The sequence below is a fragment of the Amia ocellicauda genome, chromosome 1 (genome assembly GCF_036373705.1).
Source record: "Amia ocellicauda isolate fAmiCal2 chromosome 1, fAmiCal2.hap1, whole genome shotgun sequence".
Taxonomy (NCBI): domain Eukaryota; kingdom Metazoa; phylum Chordata; class Actinopteri; order Amiiformes; family Amiidae; genus Amia; species Amia ocellicauda.
In genome coordinates, this window is record NC_089850.1 from 24,742,015 (window position 1) to 24,763,708 (window position 21,694).

The 21,694-nt window shown below is 37.1% G+C and overlaps 1 protein-coding gene across 7 annotated transcripts in view; it reads right to left on the reverse strand.

The window, feature by feature from the left end:
- Positions 1–21,694, reverse strand: part of ptprk (protein tyrosine phosphatase receptor type K) — a 252,383-nt gene that overhangs the window by 49,283 nt on the left and 181,406 nt on the right. For all 7 annotated transcript variants that reach the window (XM_066699287.1, XM_066699337.1, XM_066699321.1 and 4 more), the window contains exons 8-11: positions 17,075–17,377; positions 9,552–9,661; positions 7,691–7,892; positions 1,841–1,946 (exon numbers count right to left, since the gene is read on the reverse strand). In XM_066699287.1, coding sequence (XP_066555384.1) covers positions 1,841–1,946; positions 7,691–7,892; positions 9,552–9,661; positions 17,075–17,377 — 721 coding nt within the window. The remainder of the gene's footprint in view (positions 1–1,840; positions 1,947–7,690; positions 7,893–9,551; positions 9,662–17,074; positions 17,378–21,694) is intronic.

Consider the following 21,694-nt stretch of genomic DNA (forward strand, 5'->3'; position numbering starts at 1 on the left):
GCCTACAAAATCCCTGACTCTGTGCAATTGTACCTTGAAGAATTGATGCTGTTTTGGGCAAAGGCAAAGGGTGGTCACAACAAATATGGATTTTATTTTTATTTTCTTCACTCACTTTAGTTAATTTGCATTTAGTTAATTGATAAATATAATCTATTAACGTCTATTTTTGAAAGCATTCTTACTTTACAGCATTTTATCACACCTGCCTAAATCTTTTGCACAGTACTGTATATATTAAATGTGTGTATGCATATTCTAAATATAAATACAATACAAAACACACTCTTATAGTTACCATGCAGCAATAAAATATGGCAGGTAATCACTATGTGAATATGACTGGTAAACCGTACAATGGAAGCCGTATCCAGTGATGAAAATGTTAACTGGTGCTCCCCAGTATCCAGTACTCAGATTATCTTGTACAAGTTTACAATCCAAAGAGCAGCTTCAAGACCCGACATAATGACTGCCTTGAGGTTGATCTTGCAGTGGCAATCTACAGTTGTCATATCATTAGTGACAGAATGTGCTGACAGCCATCCCCACCTCATGACCTTGCTATAGCATCTATTTTGGCTCAAAGCACCACAGATCTAAAATGCAAGTGACACACCATAATACAGGCACAGATGGACACAAAATCTGTCCACTCCACCAAAATAGACTGCTTCATTTTTGTATCGCTTGTCAATGACAAACTGTTACAAATTACCTAAGCAGATGGCAAGTGGTTTGCTATAGCTCAGTTTCCAACACCTAACTAACTTTCTCAAAATTACTAAAGTTTAAGCCTGACATTTTTTTAATTATTAGAGCCAGGGAAGTGAAACCATGCACTGCCAAAATTAGTCAAATTGGAAGCGTCCTTTAATAATGTATGCAAGGTTTGTTTTAAAGTAGCTCAGGCAGAGACGGCAATCTGTTTAACTCCCATACACCATTTACACAACAGATTTCCAAGGCTTACAGAGGTGTTTTTACCTGAACAGCTTCACACTTTTTTGCACTGCTTTGATATCATTAATCACAAGTGAAACACCTGCATTTGTCAGATTTAAATGTTTAGCATTTTCAGATTTCATTTAAAACCACAACACACACATTATGGTCTGATAAACAGTGAATATCAAACAATCTTTGAAAAACAGTCAAAGACTGAGATAGCTAGCCTAACACAACAATACAGTTCTGGCCCAGTCCTACATAATCTCCCTTAAGCATACTATACCTATTATTACTATTGTAATATGTATCATCATTATCATTAATGGTAATATATTAAAACAAGTATATCAAGGTATGCTACAATAAACCTTAGCAAGATGCCAAATATTTAATACAACATGATGCAATCTGATTTTTAGTGAAGGATGCTTATGGGAGAAAAGGACCTATATTTTGTATTCAACCAAGTTGTTCATTTTCTCCACATCCCTAGCGTTTCAAATTTTCCAATCACATATGAAGCACACCACATAATAGCTGATTTTCTGAATCAGGAAGCTTGGAGTTATCTTCAAATCCCTTTTATAACAAGTACCTTCAAACTCTATCTCCACAGATACTGATAGAGGAAGGGAAATGAAACTGTAGATGATAACAATAGCAAATCAAAAAGAGACCGGTGGGTGAATATGGTCTTGCATATTTATATCCCCATTTATTACATGTAAACTGTTATTAATTATTTGTAAAATTATTCTGCAAACCAAAAAGAACGAACCCCAAGACAGCATAGTTAAATGAATACAGCCTGGAAATGAAGCACACCCTCCCCCCCCTTTTAACTACCTGCCAAACCAGAGTACAAATTGAACTCTGCTATTACACTTACCTGATAGGGGCACCTTTGGCCTGTGCAGGTTTGAGCAGTACAGTGATGGTGGTTGCAGTTTCATTCAAAAAAGCTTCAAAGCCTTCATACTCCATTAATGTGGGTGCTGTAAAAAAAGACAACAGTAGCAATCATATTTATGTGGACTAAAACAAACTTGGTAAAAATATGCATTGTTGCTAATAATTCTAGACATTTCAGATATCTTTCAATTAGCTTAATATTTGTCAATACACATCTTCACAGAAATTACAATTTTATTTAAAAGAATAAACAGGTTTAAAGTGCCTATGCTGAGAATCTAACAACTGTTACAGTAAAATTAAAAGTACTCTATTTACTTATTTCTTTCAGTTTCACAAATACAATTCAAACATAAAAGCTATCATCTTACATTTCATCTACTGATCCAAGTGTGGTTAATTTACAATTTTACTCTAACAAAGCTGTCTTATTTCAGGAAGACATTGCCATCATGTGCCATTAAGAAAAAGTCATAAAGCTTTTAGTCTTATTCAAATATTTAAACGAATTGCTCAGAATGCAGCACACGATTTTCTTTAATATCTAAATAATGTCCTTTGTGAGTCTATTTTTTATCATCACTTTATCCTTAAACATATCCTTCATGACAAATATAACATTCTATTAATTTACATAGTTTAGATTTCATATGTGTGTTCTTTAAAAATTTGCAGAACCTGACAGATAAAGTAAAAATGTGCAAAACAAAATTCTGTAATGTGACTGATGATTGAATGTTTTTTTCCCCATTTATCTATCTATAGTAATAGTATGAATAGATCAGAATATTAAAAGTAAATGCAGAATTTTCTAATGTAGGCATCACAATTTATATTTTTCCAATAGCAACAGACAGACAGAATAGGATCTATACGTGTATATATATATACGTATATATATATATATATATATATATATATATATACGTGTATATATATACATACGTATATATATATACACACACACACACATATATATATACATATATACATATACATATATACATATATACATATATATACATATATACATACATACATATATATACATATATACATACATACATATATATATATATATACATATATACATACATACATATATATATATATATATATATATACATACATACATATATATATATATATATATATATATATACATACATACATATATATATATATATATATATATATATACATACATACATATATATATATATATATATATATATATACAGTGAGGGAAAAAATGATTTGATCCCCTGTTGATTTTGTACGTTTGCCCACTGACAAAGAAATTATCAGTCTATAATTTTAATGGTAGGTGTATTTTAACAGTGAGAGAGAGAATAACAAAAAATCCAGAAAAACGCATTTCAAAAAAGTTATACATTGATTTGCATGTTAATGAGGGAAATAAGTATTTGATCCCCTATCAATCAGCAAGATTTCTGGCTCCTAATCTCAGCTCTGTATAAAAGACACCTGTCCACAGAAACAATCAATCAATCAGATTCCAGACTCTCCACCATGGCCAAGACCAAAGAGCTGTCCAAGGATGTCAGGAGGAGAACTGGGTGAAAGTGTTGTGGTCAGATGAGACCAAAATCGAGCTCTCTGGCATCAACTCAACTTGCTGTGTTTGGAGGAGGAGGAATGACCCCAAGAACACCATCCCCACCGTCAAACATGGAGGTGGAAACATTATGGTTTGGGGGTGTTTTTCTACTAAGGGGACAGGACAACTGCACCGCATCAAAGGGACGATGGACGGGGCCATGTACCGTCAAATCTTGAGTGAGAACCTCCTTCCCTCAGCCAGGGCATTGAAAATGGGTCGTGGATGGGTATTCCAGCATGACAATGACCCAAAACACACAGCCAAGGCAACAAAGGAGTGGCTCAAGAAGAAGCACATTAAGGTCCTGGAGTGGCCTAGCCAGTCTCCACACCTTAATCCCATAGAAAATCTGTGGAGGGAGCTGAAGGTTCGAGTTGCCAAACGTCAGCCTTGAAACCTTAATGACTTGGAGAGGATCTGCAAAGAGGAGTGGGACAAAATCCCTCCTGAGATGTGTGCAAACCTGGTGGCCAACTACAAGAAATGTCTGACCTCTGTGATTGCCAACAAGGGTTTTGCCACCAAGTACTAAGTCGAAGGGGTCAAATACTTATTTCCCTCATTAACACGCAAATCAATTTATAACTTTTTTTGAAATGTGTTTTTCAGGATTTTTGTGTTGTTATTCTGTCTCTCACTGTTAAAATACACCTACCATTAAAATTATAGACTGATCAGTTCTTTGTCAGTGGGCAAACGTACAAAATCAGCAGGGGATCAAATACTTTTTTCCTTCACTGTATATCTATCTATCTATATCTATATATAGATATATAAGTATAGATATACACACCGATCAGCCATAACATTATGACCACCTGCCTAATATTGTGTAGGTCCCCCTTTTGCCGCCAAAACAGCCCTGACCCGTTGTGGCATGTACTCAGCTAGACCTCTGAAGGTGTGCTGTGGTATCTGGCACCAAGACGTTAGCAGCAGATCCTTTAAGTCCTGTAAGTTGCGAGGTGGGGCCTCCATGGATCGGACTTGTTTGTCTAGCACATCCCACAGATGCTCAATTGAATTGAGGAATTTGGATTGAGGGATCTGGGGAATTTGGAGGCCAAGTCAACACCTTGAACTCGTTGTGTTCCTCAAACCATTCCTGAACCATTTTTGCTTTGTGGCAGGGCGCATTATCCTGCTGAAAGAGGCCAATGCCATCAGGGAATACCGCTTCCATGAAAGGGTGTTCATGGTCTGCAACAATGCTTAAGTAGGTGGTACGTGTCAAAGTAACATCCACATGAATGGCAGGACGCAAGGTTTCCCAGCAGAACATTGCCCAAAGCATCACACTGCCTCTGACGGCTTGCCTTCTTCCCATAGTGCATCCTGGTGCCATGTGTTCTCCAGGTAAGTGACGGACATGCACCCGGCCATCCACGTGATGTAAAAGAAAATGTGATTCATCAGACCAGGCCACCTTCTTCCATTGCTCCGTGGTCCAGTTCTGATGCTCACGTGGCCATTGTAGGCGCTTTCGGCAGTGGACAGGAGTCAGCATGGGCACCCTGACTGGTCTGCGGCTATGCAGCCCCTTACGCAACAAACTGAGATGCACTGTGTGTTCTGACACCTTTCTATCAGAACCAGCATTAACTTTTTCAGCAATTTGAGCTGCAGTAGCTCGTCTGTTGAATCGGACCACACGGGCCAGCCTTCGCTCCCCACGTGCATCAATGAGCCTTGGCCGCCCATGACCCTGTCGCCGGTTCACCACTTTTCCTTCCTTGGACCACTTTTGATAGGTACTGACCACTGCAGACCAGGAACACCCCACAAGAGCTGCAGTTTTGGAGATGCTCTGACCCAGTCGTCTAGCCATCACAATTTGGCCCTTGTCAAAGTCGCTCAGATCCTTACGCTTGCCCATTTTTCCTGCTTCTAACACATCAACTTTGAGCACAAAATGTTCACTTGCTGCCTAATATATCCCACCCACTGACAGGTGCCATGATAACGAGATTATCAGTGTTATTCACTTCACCTGTCAGTGGTCATAATGTTATGGCTGATCAGTGTATCTCTCTCTCATATATATATATATATATACACACACACACAGCTCTGGACATTTTTCTTAAATCAGCATCTCTACATGTATGGCAGCCATTCCATTCCATTCATATTTTTATTTGGAATTTGGGAGAAATGTTGTCAGTAGTTTATAGAATAAAGCAAAAATCTTCATTTTACCCAAACACATACCTATAAATAGTAAAACCAGAGAAACTGAAAATTTTGCAGTGATCTCTTATTTTTTCCCAGAGCTGTATATACACATACAGGTCACATTTTTGTGAAAAAAGACCTAAAAGACCTATAACAAAACAAACAAACAAACAAAAAAAGGGACGCTGCACATCGAAACAAGTGGAATGTGTTAAAAGAGGTCTTCATCCAGCAGTGCATTGATGAAGGCTGATGACACACTGTAATTAACAGAAACCATGAAGCTACACACTGACAACAGAGACGACTCTTTTGGTGTAGTGGCAGTGCATGAGTCTTGTGCTCCGGAGATCCTGTTATCAAATCTCAGATTCGGCACAGTGCAGCAATAATAGCCATTACAGTCGGCGACCGAACGGACTGAACTCCCCTTCCTCAAATGAGTTGCTGTGGTATGTATACCATGTTTTCAGACAACACTGGCCCATTGTGTGGTGCTCAGAGTTGAGCTTCATACCACATTACACACACAAAATAATGACACACAGAAAAATGTTAAAATGTTAAAATGGCAATGGGCCCAACACATTGCAAGAAAAACAGACCAATGATGGAAAAAAGAAGCTACAGAATTGGAAAATAAATGAAAAAATGAAACTACCACATAAAAGATGGGAAGATTCAATTAGAATAAAAGAAGATATAAATCTATGTAGAATTGCAGAGATCACAAAAAAACACAACTGTCCAGCAGAAATAAATATCTTTCCGTTAAAAGACTTTTTCATATGGGATTGCAAATGACATTCGAAGTGCGTACTTTGAGAGAGGAATAACATGCTCCCATTGGTAGATTAAAAGGCTTGTTGTAAGTGAATGTGTATATCCCTTGGGGAAACATGAATCACAATGAAACAGCAGGTATTGAATGAAATGGAAATGTGAGAAGAATACTGAGGCCCCCACATGAAAGTAGACTAGCTAGACACTAGATTAATGTAAAAACTTAAAAAGGTAAAACAGTAAACACATTAAATACAATTTAACTATTTACAAAACACATAGTAGTAATATTATGGGAAGTAAAAATCACAGCGTGGTGGCTAACATTACCTGTGTGAAAATCAGAATCAATGCATCTGAACCCATGATATTTGAACCAATATATATTTATGAAAAAAGAAAAAACTATTTATACATTGGTTTACAAATAAATAAGTGTCCATATTGATTTTGGAACATATTGGAATACATATACTGATTGGATTCAGTATATTTACATCAGTTTAAATATATTTACATTGGTTTAGATAAATATAAACTGGTTCAGAAATGTTTGCATACATATACATACAACATTTACTAAGATGGGGAACTAACTACTTAACATATACAGTATCGTAACCTTGTCAAGTACCTGTTAGAAAGCATTTATACAGAATGGTGTTCACAGAGACATGTTGAAAGATTGCAGTTGCATGTACAGATCAGAACAATGCATGTTCACAATTCCCTGGCACTGACAAGTCTCACATATGTATGTAGAATGTGGTATAAAATTATGTCTTTGTTCACATATATTATGTACATAACCCTTTCAACATTATATGTACTATAATTTCACATACAGACACACATACGCACAGAAACCTGTCCAGACATACACACACTAAAGTCTGGTGCTTGCTAGAAGCAATTTTCTTCTCTATGTGGCAGCTGACAATCAGAGTCTCCAGTTAATGATGATTATATATATATATATATATATATATATATATATATATATATATAGGTAAACATTTCTCACTTGAGTGAAGAGTGCTTCAGCCTGATGATCCACATCCAGAAGCTGCTTTTAAACAGCAAACACAGAATCAGAAAGAAATTGCATGCTTAGGACTACTAATTCACATGCCTAGGGGGGCTAGAGGAACAAGCAGGCATGGATGACCTTATATGATTTAATTTGTCCCTTAGAGAAAGGCAAAAAACAAACAAATGGAAAAGAGACAAAAAAAACAACTGTACCCGAAATGTTGGTGGTCACATTCAGAACAGTCGGAGGCCCAAACCCCTTCACTGTGCTGGCTTTGATGATGAACTGGTAGGTGGTACCAGGGTGTAGCTGGGAGAAAACATGATGCGTGCTGTTCCAAGGCAGAGCCACCGTTAATGGAGGCCTTAACAGCTGGATTGACGGATCAAATGATCTCACACTATTGTAGCTAATCTATATAGAAGAAGAAGAAGAAAAAAAAAAGTTATTTACTTGTTAAATAACATGTCACGTTTTGTTGGGGAGAGGGGGCGGGGGGAATTATTTGTATAAAAGTGAAAAGAAAATAAAAAACAAAACGTCTCTATTTTATGTTTAATTTCTTACTAGATATTAGCATAAACCATGCATGTATTCTCCTTGACATTTTATTGCAGAAAGTCAATTACAAGTGCCAATTTAATTAAAATCTTCCACTTGCACTTCAAGGTTTAAATCTTCACTTAGCCTGGAGACATTTGAGAAAATGTATATGTAAAAATATATATATGCTTCTTAACAGTCTTGGAAGGAATAGGAAAAAATATTAAGAACCTTTTTTGTGAGGGAAAGAATGATAATACATACATCTAGAAATGGTGTACTTTATAAGCCACCTAGGAGATGCATACTTAATTGAATCTTTCAATAGGGGATATTTAGAGGACAAAGAAAAATAAAATGTACACGTACAGACACAATAATTTAAAAGGTGTTAAAAATAAAAGGTGCACATTTTCCAGTCACTTTTTGCAGTAAATCACCATATATCTGTGTCTACAATTTAAATCCCAGAGGATTTACATTGGTAATTGTACTCTTTTCTCTTTCCTATAGTTTGCACAACTGCCACACAAAATAAGATAATTTGAGACTATGGGCAAACAAAACTTTGACCCACCCGCTAATAAAAAACTACAAACCTGTACATCATAGCGGTTACATTTCTGATTAGAAGAAAGTGTCATCTTAATAAAAATGAAGCTGGAACTGAGTACAGTTCTGTAGTTTTCTATTAGAGGATGGTTCAAAGTTTTGATTTAATGTGGCCCTATATAAGATGGCAAAATGTGAATGAGAAACAACTAAACACAGTTATTTAGTGTCCTTTATGAAACACCATATGAAAATGGAAGACATTTAACTGCTGGTTATTTTACATCAACAAAAAATATTGAAACACTACCAAGAGCTTTGACCAACTGATGAGTCTCAAAGTGCAATCCTATACCCTATTCAAATAATTGTAAGTGACCCCTTTTTACTAATAAATCAAAACACAATAGGCTACAAGTTTGCACTGTGTGATTCGTGGCTGGGTCAAGTTGATTTGTTCTAAACCCTGGTCTTAATTTATTTTGAATCCCTAATAAAACTTAATTAGGAAGGCTGTTTTGTCATGGAAATTGTAGAGAAGTGAATGTTAATAGATACAGAAAAACTAGGGTAGGTATGAAAACAAAAGAAAATGAAAAAGATTTCCCAAAGATAATGATCAGTGCTCAACTTAAGGCTATATCAGATCGTACAATGTAATCAAAATGTTGGAGGGTATAGACCATTGAAATTGAGAAATGTAAACAAATAAGAAAAAAAGTTGATTTTACAGTCGAACATTGGATTTTTTTTATTATTGCCGTTTTACAAAATAAAAATTTAGTAGAAACCGAAGGAGCATCCACAGCTGCCTTGAAACATTAAGGCATGTGCTTGACAAGGCTAAAAAGAAGATTGTAACCAGCATAAATCCTGCAGATTTGTACTACTTGGGCAAAGACAGACTCATACAATATCTATTGTATAATTGTTTTCTCAAATTCGCAGTGTTTAATTGCTAATAGCCACTTTGATTACCTCATACTGAGTGATGATCCCATTTGGCTCGAATGGTTCTTTCCAGTAGAGGAAGATTCGGTCTTCAAATGGTGTAGCTTTCATTGACTCACTGGGAACCGGGCCAGGCACTGAATTAAAATTGGACAAATTAATGAATAATTTCATTTTAAGTAGGTTGCAGTAATGAATACTGTTATCGAAATACAATTTATGACCACTGTTCCTTAGATTCAGCTGAAGAATACTATTTTTTATAATTCACCAGAATGAAGTGAGAACTGCAGTACTTCTTATTTAATGATGTAAATGTAGTCATACAGGATAACTTGAAAGAGATTTGATTTCAAGAACTTCCTGTTGGCAGCAGAAATATATACATCATTTTTTTCCTTTTAGTTTTTCTGCAGAATTTAATTTCTGAAAACTGCAGGATGTAAAAATCTTGCAAATACATGTATGTTAATTAAGTCAAATAACCCTTATTTTGAAAAAAAAAAAAAAAAAAGCATTCAGCATCTGTTAGATATAAAATACACACATCTGAGTTTCATTCTGAGCATACTGAAGTTCCAAACATACATTTCCAACCAGACAAACAAAATTAAAATGTATCCAATCCATATGATTGGATAAATGTATGGTTCTGCAAAATGGATAATGACTAAGGCATTCATAAAACATTGACAATGATTTACCAGGGACAAATGGGAAGTTTATTTTATATTGATAGGAAATTTGTAAAATGTATTGTCTTGGATGTGTATTGGGTGATTCATTGATTCAAAATGAGTCATACAAAAAAGGATTATATTATTTTGGTTTAATTGTTCTTGGTTTTATACGACATCCAAAGTTAGTCTCTCTGCTTACTGGAATTGAGTTTTTCAAAGTAACAATTTTATTATCGACAATCAATGACACCGTGTAACAATAGTCAAAAATGACTACAAAAGATTTAGAAGTAGTCATTTTTGTATTACTTCAGTATAAATACATGTTAATTTGGATACATATGTAGTTTTTTTTTCTGACTATGTGAACAAAAAGACACAAATTCGCCCGTTTTATCATTAGAAATTTCAAAATATCACTGTCCTGGTCACAAATGCAAGGTTTGTGGGGAAAAATAGCCATTTTCTATACCTTTGCGCCATAAGCAATTAGAAAATAAGACCCATGAACAAAAATTGTTACATAGTGTTATCCTTCTTTTGCAGCATATATACACTCACCTAAAGGATTATTAGGAACACCATACTAATACTGTGTTTGACCCCCTTTCGCCTTCAGAACTGCCTTAATTCTACGTGGCATTGATTCAACATGGTGCTGAAAGCATTCTTTAGAAATGTTGGCCCATATTGATAGGATAGCATCTTGCAGTTGATGGAGATTTGTGGGATGCACATCCAGGGCACGAAGCTCCCGTTCCACCACATCCCAAAGATGCTCTATTGGGTTGAGATCTGGTGACTGTGGGGGCCAGTTTAGTACAGTGAACTCATTGTCATGTTCAAGAAACCAATTTGAAATGATTCGACCTTTGTGACATGGTGCATTATCCTGCTGGAAGTAGCCATCAGAGGATGGGTACATGGTGGTCATAAAGGGATGGACATGGTCAGAAACAATGCTCAGGTAGGCCGTGGCATTTAAACGATGCCCAATTGGCACTAAGGGGCCTAAAGTGTGCCAAGAAAACATCCCCCACACCATTACACCACCACCACCAGCCTGCACAGTGGTAACAAGGCATGATGGATCCATGTTCTCATTCTGTTTACGCCAAATTCTCACTCTACCATCTGAATGTCTCAACAGAAATCGAGACTCATCAGACCAGGCAACATTTTTCCAGTCTTCAACTGTCCAATTTTGGTGAGCTTGTGCAAATTGTAGCCTCTTTTTCCTATTTGTAGTGGAGATGAGTGGTACCCGGTGGGGTCTTCTGCTGTTGTAGCCCATCGGCCTCAAGGTTGTACGTGTTGTGGCTTCACAAATGCTTTGCTGCATACCTCGGTTGTAACGAGTGGTTATTTCAGTCAAAGTTGCTCTTCTATCAGCTTGAATCAGTCGGCCCATTCTCCTCTGACCTCTAGCATCAACAAGGCATTTTCGCCCACAGGACTGCCGCATACTGGATGTTTTTCCCTTTTCACACCATTGTTTGTAAACCCTAGAAATGGTTGTGCGTGAAAATCCCAGTAACTGAGCAGATTGTGAAATACTCAGACCGGCCCGTCTGGCACCAACAACCATGCCACGCTCAAAATGGTTAAATCACCTTTCTTTCCCATTCAGACATTCAGTTTGGAGTTCAGGAGATTGTCTTGACCAGGACCACACCCCTAAATGCATTGAAGCAACTGCCATGTGATTGGTTGGTTAGATAATTGCATTAATGAGAAATTGAACAGGTGTTCCTAATAATCCTTTAGGTGAGTGTGTGTATATATATATATATATATATATATATATATATATATTAGGGCTGCAACAACTAATCGATGAAATCAATTACGTCGATTATTAAAAATTGTTGGCAACGAATTTCATCGTCAATTAGTTGGGTCTACTACTAAAGGAAAAAGAAAACTTTAAAGATGGCGGAGGCTGCAGCTACACCCATGGAAAGCCGTGAAAGTCTTCTAAAGTGTGGGAGCACTTTACACTGACCACTGCAAAGAAGACAGTTTGCTGTAACATGTGCAGAGCTGAACTCATGGCGCGGGAGCACAACAATGATGCAGAGCACCTGAAGAGAAAACACACTGGAGCCGCGATGACAGGGGAGGGAGACGCTCAGCTGGTAAAGGCACTGGCACTGGATCCGACACGTCATTTAGTCTAACATCCGAGAAGTTGTCCGTCAAGGACACGGCACTTTGTATTATTATTATTATTATTATTACACTTTGGATCCGTTAAAACTGCACTAAGTACACGGCCTTTCCATTTCTTGAACTGGTATGTGTCAAACAAGACACGCCTGTTTCTTTACCTCCTACATTATTAATAACTACATTATTATTAATATTCATATTATACATTGTATTTATAACGCAATCTTATTATACCCGCATGCTACACTCAAGCAAGAGTCAAACCAGACAAAGTAAGACAAAGTAAGCAAGAAAACAAGCAAGCTAGCCAATAAAGGGGAGCAAGATATAAAAAAAGGCTAAGAGGATTTTAAAACTTGCAACTAATAGGGATCCTTAAAAATGTATTTAAAGGGGTAATTTTTAAGATATTTCTTTAAACTAGCTTGTGTAGGGGCACTTCTCTATGGGCTCAAATTAGCGCCATAAGAATAGGTCTGGTCTGAGTGATCTCGGTGTTTGGGATGGGAATCGATTGTCTGGGTTTCAACAGCAGCGCCGATTCTAGCAACTCCTTAAACATCCTGTGTGTGTTCATATACCTGCAGTCAAAAGCTGCAAAATCACTGGATCCCACTGTCATTTGAGCCCATACATACAGCACTGAAACAAAACACAGTATTCACCTGCTACGTGCAGAGTAAAATGTTTAATATCCTGTTCATATTAATTTAACCTGGACAAGCACTTTAATTCAGCTCCTCAGATAACACAGTGCCAGACTAATGGAGATCACATAATTTAGCAAGAGGCAAATGGAGGGGCATCGTATTCATTAAGAGCATGTGATGTCCCAATTTATGTTTAGGTAAGAAACACACACACACACAAATAATTCCGCTATCATTATGAGGACTCTCCATAGACAATGATTTTTATACTGTACAAACTATAGATTCTATCCCCCTAACCTTAACCCTAATAACAAACTTTTTGCATTTTTACATTTTCAATAAAACATCATTTATTATGTTTTTTTTAAGCAATTTGTAACCTAAAAAAAGTCCTCGTTTGTAACATTTAAAAGTCCTCGTTAACCACATACACCAGCACACACACACATACATTCTTATATACACATATGCACAGTCACCTACAAAATGACTGGCACCATTGATAAAGATGTGAATAAAGGCTGTATAAAATAAACACATATGTAATATGTAGAAAATGATTGTCTATAACTTTAATTAAAAAACATGCTTTGTTTATAATGAAATTTCGAAGCCATGTAGTTGCACCCGTGTGGGTACAATCAGTGGTAAGTGTTGCATAGTGGTGACTGTCAGACCAGAACCGTAAATTCCAACGCTGACCAGCCCACCCTGACCACTGATTGGGTTGGGAAGAACAGTCACTCAAACGCAGTGGACCAATGGAGATCCATGACCTACACCTACCTCTAAGCCCCGCCCTCACGACAAAAAAGTGACAAAACTCGTAAGCGAAAAAAAACAAAAACTGGCGGCAAAAGCAAAGATCGCATCATCGCAACCAAAGACAGGGACTCCAGTGCTCTCGCTTTAACATTATTTCCTTTCAATATATATATTTTTGCTTTTGATATAATTATTTCTGTTTACAATTCTGTACATTTTGCTTTAGATTGTTTAATTTTTGATCAACATTTTTTTTTGGTTTACAATATTTTTAATTTTTAATTCGTTACTTATGGCGCTAATTTTAGCCCATACTTTGAGCCCTGCAGAAGGCTTGGACTATATGATCAAATTAGTGCCATAAATATTTAATTCAAAACAAATATATATCATAAACGAAAAAAACAAATGGAAAATATTTGAGTTTCATTTTGAGTTTGCAATGGGGCTGCTTAAGAAATAATGAGCTTTTACATAATTTTAACAAAATATGTTAAAAATATCGCACATAAACTACACCTCACCATAAAGACACAAAAGCAGAGTGCATGTTTCAAAGATAAACTATGTATTTAAAAGTGTAAATCTTTGTAAATAATGTAAGTCACATTGTTTACCACTAGTAGGTACCTTTCCTGCCCAGCTCCTCCGCGATAACTTGTCATATATTATCAGTCTATTTATTTGCTCTGTTATATAGTTATTCGTGTTTAGACATGCAGATCATAAGCTTTTCCACCAATCCACGTCTTCCTCTCGTTCATTGTTTGATGTAATTTTTAACGCACATAAAATCAGATGGAATCGAACTCGTTTCAGTCAGTGTGCAAGGTGGGAAAGGGAATATGATCACACTCGTGTTTTTCTCTATTCACGTAAGTTATGATGGTATGCATCATCCAGTGTGCATGTAAATTTAAATATTGTGCTACTATACATTCTCGAATTCTCTCTCATGTCAGGAAAAAAAAAAAAAATCTACCTCCACAGTCCAGTATTGGACTGCCGTGGAAGCTATTTGATGTAGAAAAGCCTGTAAATAGTGAATTTGATGTTTACTTATTTATCAAGAGTTTAGCACCTTTCAAACCGAAGAGTAAAACAGCTTTGTGTTTTGAGATCAATGTAAAAACACCTGTTAATATATACACTATATGCAATTAAGCCCTTTATTTTATACATGTTTTCTACTGGTTTTATAACTGTCATCTCAAGTTGTTTTAAAGAGAGCATTACGCAAGATGAGGAAAAGCTCAAAACTTTAATAAAACACTTGCATTTAATGCTGGAATTATTTGTATCTGATTAATGGATTAATCAAAGTAGTAATCGATAGATTAATTGATTATCAAAATAGTCGTTTGTTGCAGCCCTAATATATATAATACACACACGCCCACACGTATAAATGTGTCTATAAAAAAACAAAAACATGTACAAACAAAAAAATGTATCTGGGTATTGCGAATGTTTACTGCATCCACATAGACCCTCTGTCTGGGTTTTTGATTCCTTTTGATAAGACATCTAAATATTGCTAATATAAACATTACAAAAATGCTAGCAAACTTCAAACATCTCTTCACTGCAGATGACAATACTAGAACATATCTGCTGGAAAGTACTTTAATTACATGGCTTTTCTAAAACCTAAGCAGGAATCCTCCAGCATGACATCTATACATCTGTGTTATTTATATATGAGGTACTGTGTGGTTCAAACTATTAAATTATTATAATGAACACAAGCTCAAGGAATGAGTTGTGCAAAAAGTAAACAGATCCCAGGCATATTGAATAGCTTGTCACCAGAAGATGATTTATCTCAAGTCTACATGCAATGCATGAAAAGTTTAGAATGATGAGGGTCCCATGGGACTGGCAGCAAAGTGGGAACACTAATGATGAATTCAAGATGCCATCGCCACAGAAAGCCAATTTCTTGCCCATTTGTTTGGAAGTAGAAGCTACTGTGGTTATAAAAAAAAAAAAAAAAAAAAACTAAAATAATGTATAAACAATAAAAAAAAAATGTTAGTCAAGACTTCTGGCTCTTCGTTTGTGTAGTGACAGTACTGAGTGATAAAGACTGATACTCAATGACAGCCTCACTGTCCTGTGTATTGCACTAAGAAAAGGTGCCTTGGGGCAAAATTTTCTATATTATTTGGAGCCCAGTACTGTCCAAATCTCTCTTTTAAAATCTGATTGTGATTACTGCAACATGACCAGGCCATGTAACATTTAATTACAAAAATCCTTGTAAATTCATGACATCCATGTAAAATAGCTATTTACTATGAAAACGAGTTATAACCAGTTCGGAAAAATGCAGGTTTAAAGAACATATGATCAATAAAAATGTTCTATATTATTCTATATTATCTATTCTATATTATCTAACAAAGAGGATGAATACATTTGCATGTACCTAGTATTCCAAAGGTATTTGTAATGTAATATATAATACATTATTTATTGGAGAATTGTTTGAATATGTGAAGTTTGTTTATAAATTAATATACTTCTACTAAATGTGATGTCCTTCAGCTAAAATAAAATGAACGGTCCTGTAGGAGAATGAGAAGTAAACATGGTAGACCTATTGCATGCTTGTTGTAATCAGTTGTGTCAGTATGTGCTATTTTTCCATTAAATTGTGTATTGTTAGCACATTTCAATTGATATATTACACAAAATACCATAATCGCTTTGTAAACAAGGAATAGTCTTGTAATTTGGCATTGACCTTGATTCAGGTGGCACACATACTGGCCAAGTTGAAATATTAGTTTAAAAATATATGTATAACTAAATCCAGGTATGGTGTTACACAGAATTTATTCAATGCTATTTCCTGGTTTTCATGCCGTGGAATGAGAGATTAAAAATAAGTACTTCAAGGGATAATATTACTTGAGCAATGAAAATACTAATTTGCATTAACACATACTGTTCCATTTAATGCATTTTTAAATTCATGGTGTCTTGTCACCTCAGCATTCCCACACTATTTCACTAGTGTAGTATTAATTTTTATTTCGTCTTTAATTCATTTTCAAGACACACACACCAGTGTTTGACCAGAATCTCATTATTTAACTTTTAACATGTAAAAGGTACCAACACATTGAGGAATAAACTCTGCAGTATTTTACAATATTACAGTATTTTTACTGTTAACACTAGATACAATACACATACATACATGCATACAGTGTTGGGGAGTAATGGAATACACACACAAATACATGTACATGTGTAATTAAAAACAACATACCATCTTCATCTGTCTGAATGACCACCTCATCACTTTCTTTACGACCTTCTGGATTAGTGAGGATCATTTTAAGGCTCACGTTTGTATTCGGGGGTAGATTTCCAACAACATGCCGTGGTGCTTTGGGGTCCATGTCCAAACAATCAGCTTTGCTCTCGTTATTGCCATTGAAGTAATGGTAACATATTGTAACATTGAAAGTATGGCATCGAGTGATGTTGTAACCCAGAGACTCCCAATCCACCGCTATGAACCTGGCCTGGGTCTCTGCAATCTTCAGGCTTTTAGGGGTTCTCATTGGTTCTAAAAAACAAAACAAAATCCAAACAAACAATACATTAAAATAACCCTTACATAAATGAAATATATGCAGAATATATTATTTTCTCAAATAAATGCATGGAAATTACATACATTTTTTTTTTAATTCTAATACTCATTTTGTGGAAATGTATTTCAATATATTGCAATATACTGTAAAATACTTTAAAATATGTAAATTATTATATTTAGTTTTAAAATGTATACATTATGTTGCTAATATTAATTTTACATATCTTGAAATATACCTGGACCAATTACAAAATGTGATCCACCTGATGATTACAAATTTCAAATCTGGCATCAATGTCAGGTTCTGTAACCTGTAACTATCAGTACCTGGCTTGTAAATTGAAAATAGTGTGCTCAATTACCTTAGAAAACATTACTGGCCATAATCAAGACATATTCAGAAATATTATGTATGTTTTTAATATGAAACTGATTAGAAACCATGCAAATACTGCAGTTTGTTACACATTATCTTTATGTGAATCACACAAGGCCTATAGTACCTCAATATACAGAGACCTAATTAAATCAATTACCAAATTAATGAATGTAAGAATTGAAATGGTACACAACCACATTAATTTGCATTATAATACAATAGAAACTATCATGTAAACTGATTTGTTTATATTATATTAAATGTACGTTTTCAAAACTCCATATATAACCAACATTTTTGTGAATTCTATACTGTTTGAGCTATGAATTAGATTGGAATTCACAGTGTTTTTATCGGTTTTAGAAGCATCCTCCATTATTTTTCTTCACACAGCAGTGTCTAGCGAATGGCTTAATGTTAAAAAACACCCTTTCCAATATTTCCACTAAACCTGAGCAAGGGAGTATAACAAAGAAAATTATGATATAATCTCAGTGTGAATGTACCAAGCCTCGTCTTGCCATCCATTATTGCAGTAAATATGCATACAACAAAAGATGAGGCAATTATTAGGATTCTATGTCAATATTTGGAAAGGGAAAATGCAAATGAGTGTTAACTATGTTCAGCATCAGAAAACAGAGAGAGCAGATGCTACAAGATGGACCATGAGGCCACTACAGCTGTCACAGCACATTTTTAGAGCTAGTAAATTAGCCACTATATCACTTTGGAAGAGAGTCAACATAATCTGGATTGTGATCCATCATCCCACCAGGCCATGCAGGATACTAATTACCCTAATTGTCCAGTTTAATTTCTAGTTTAAATCAAAAATGATTTAAATATCTGTTTTAAACGCTGCCAACATAATCATTTAAATTAAAAATGTAAAAGTAATCAATCAACATTTATTTTAAACTTATTCCACCAATATAGCATTCACATGGGTTGGGCCAGATTCCCCAACCACACTATATTAATGTCCAGCAATTTAGCCTCTATGGAACCATGTTAATGGTTTACTTGTCTTGTTAAATGTTTGTCTGAAACAGCTGAAAATCTATGAAACCCTGTTACCAATGCAAAACACAAAGTAAATAACCCTCTGTATTTTAAACTCTAAAGAGTTATATGGACTGTATATACCACACAGTCAAATATTTGATGACTAAGGAATTTGGGGGAATTGTACTTCATTATATTATGGGGAGAAGTTTTAACACTGACTGTTAAAATGAAAGGTTGTGTACGCAACCGTGGTTATCTGAGAAAAGAAGCACTGCCCAAGGGGGAGGCGCATCGCTGGAACGTATTGAAGACATTTTGCTATCAAAGCTGCCACTGGCCCTTGTGCCGGTCACTCAAACAGGACCCTTCCGCTTCCTGTTCGTATAAAAGGTGACGTCTGCAAAAAGACTTCCTCTTTTTGGTGGGAGCTAAAACTCCCGTGCGACCTTGCAACCCTTGGGCAGACCCTTTTTCTCAGATAACCACGATTGCATTTGCAACCCATCATTATCTTTCAAGTTAGAAGCACTAAAGCCCTGCGCATGGGCCTCAAATCTAGGCCCTAGCCCGGCCCTGGCCCGAGACGCTCAGGCCCTAGCCCGGCCTTTATCCGACAGCTGATCACAATCTCGGCCTGAGTCCGACTGGAGCCCGTCTTCTTTTTTTTTTTTCCATTACACAGCCTATCCTACTGTTGCAGCTATTAAAATAGCTCAGTTTTGTTTTTAATGGCAAAGTATTTATATTTATTTTCGTTTCTTAATTAAGTTAATTTAGAAAAATGTTTGGAGCATTTTATGTTTGTTAAAGTTTTTGTTTTTTCAAGTGACGTGCAAGCGGCCAGCGGCCGACAGTGAGTTGATCACGTTTGATCAGTTTAGCCTTCAAATCAGCACTTGACTTGCCTATGATAAAATCGATAGATTTAAAACACTTCAAGCATATCACACAATGTTAGTTTAAATGTTTATTATCACCACCACAGTAAAAAGGCATTTTTGACAAGCTGACAAGGCTGCTCTGCTGCTTGCAACGTCGTGCGGAAAAACGAGCGAACGGGCTGTATGATCTAAACACATAAAATAAAACACGCAGGTTATCTTACCTGAAAAAAACAAGGCGTCGCCACAGAACATGGCCATTCTGATGTCCAATAGTTTCCAACAGTTAGACTAATGAAAATAAAGTCCAATCAAACGAAAAACAAGACAGCCTCCTAGTCTTAACACGGCTACAGCCAGAAGAACAGTCTCTTACAGAGCATCGTTGAGAAAAAGCACAGCATCCACAGTGGAGGTTTCAGTCCAGTTGTGTTTCTTCTGTCCTCTTCCAGCTGCACTGAAGGCGCTGCTGCTGCTGCCGCTGGCGGGGACACTAAACACCGTGCGAGCCGGTCTGCGCAGGCGCGGTAGCATGTTCTCCGTGGGAAACCTGTGTGCGTGTGTGTGCGTGAGCAGACTGCGTGTCAGTGTGATAGGTTATAAAACGTCTTTATATGTTTGTTTTACCATCATCAACTTCTCATAGTTTCTGGCTGCCCAGACACAAAGACTGCAGTCATGATGAACTGGGAAGAAATAAGGAATGGTGTATCCACGGGGCAACAAGAACCTTGTGCCTACTGCGAAGCCTAATAGCGGCCTCCTGCTCTACTAGCAGAGCCAATACCAAGACCACACCATATAAGCAGAGCGTGCAGTTTCATACCCTGTGCTCAACATATTGTGGGCTAACCAGACTGGATAGCCACTGCTGGATAATTAAATTAAATAATGGAACTACATACACAACGGGGCAACAAGAACCAACTCAAGTGCCTTCCGCTGGACACAGCAGCAGTGGCCTCCAGCACATCTAGCATAGCTAGGGTGGGGCCACAGACTGCTGGCAAAGGAACTATATACATAGTGAGGCACTTGTGCCCTCGCTAACAACAGGAGCAGTTGTCCATGCTCAACTTAATAAGGAGCGGACAAGCTCAACTGACTATTCCAATGAACTATATACACTGCGGGGTGTAGGAGCCAGCTCATGCACCACACACAGGACACAGGAGCAAGTTACACACTGCCGACCAGCAGTTAGTGGCAACAGGCGCTCTTCTGATGTCAATAAATGAACTATATATATACAGCGGGGCACAAGAGTAAACTCAAAGCCTCCCGCTGAATACAGCAGCAGCGGCCCTGAGCACAGCTAGTATAGCTAGGGCGGGGCCACAGGCCTGCTGACAAAGGAAGTATGTACAATGGCGGGGTACAGATGTAATACACATGCACTCCCGCCTACAGAATGAACTATATACAAGTCACAGTCCGGTAGGAAGGGAAAATGGTTCTGCGTTGCTTTTCCCCAAACACGCTCAACAGGGGCAGACAGGGATAGAAATGCCAGGAGCCAGTGCCTGATAGGCTATTGAGGCTCAACTGAAGCCAACACCGGATTCCCAATAGAAGGAACCGGGCCTGTCACATCAAGCCTGTAGAACCGAACAAAGGAGTGCAGCAAGACCCAAGTCACAACCGCACAGATGTCTGCCAGTGGGGCGCCCTGAAAAAGGGCCCACAATGTGGCTACACCTCGAGTCGAGTGGGCCACCAGGTGTTCAGGCACCGGGACTCCAGTTGATTCGTAAGCTATAGTAATGGTGTCCACAATGCAGTGCGAGAGGCGCTGCTTTGATGGTTCATGCTCCGTGGGACACAAACAATTGGTGCAAGTGCCGAATGTGCTTGGTGCGCTCCAAATAGCACCTGTGAGCCCACACCGGGCACAACAGGTGTAGCCTACTCTTCTCCTCCGAAGAGAAGGGAGGAGGATAGAAAGCCATCAACTCAATAGGCCTGTTGATATGGAACGGAAACAGCACTTTCGGGAGGAATGCAGGATTAGGCCGA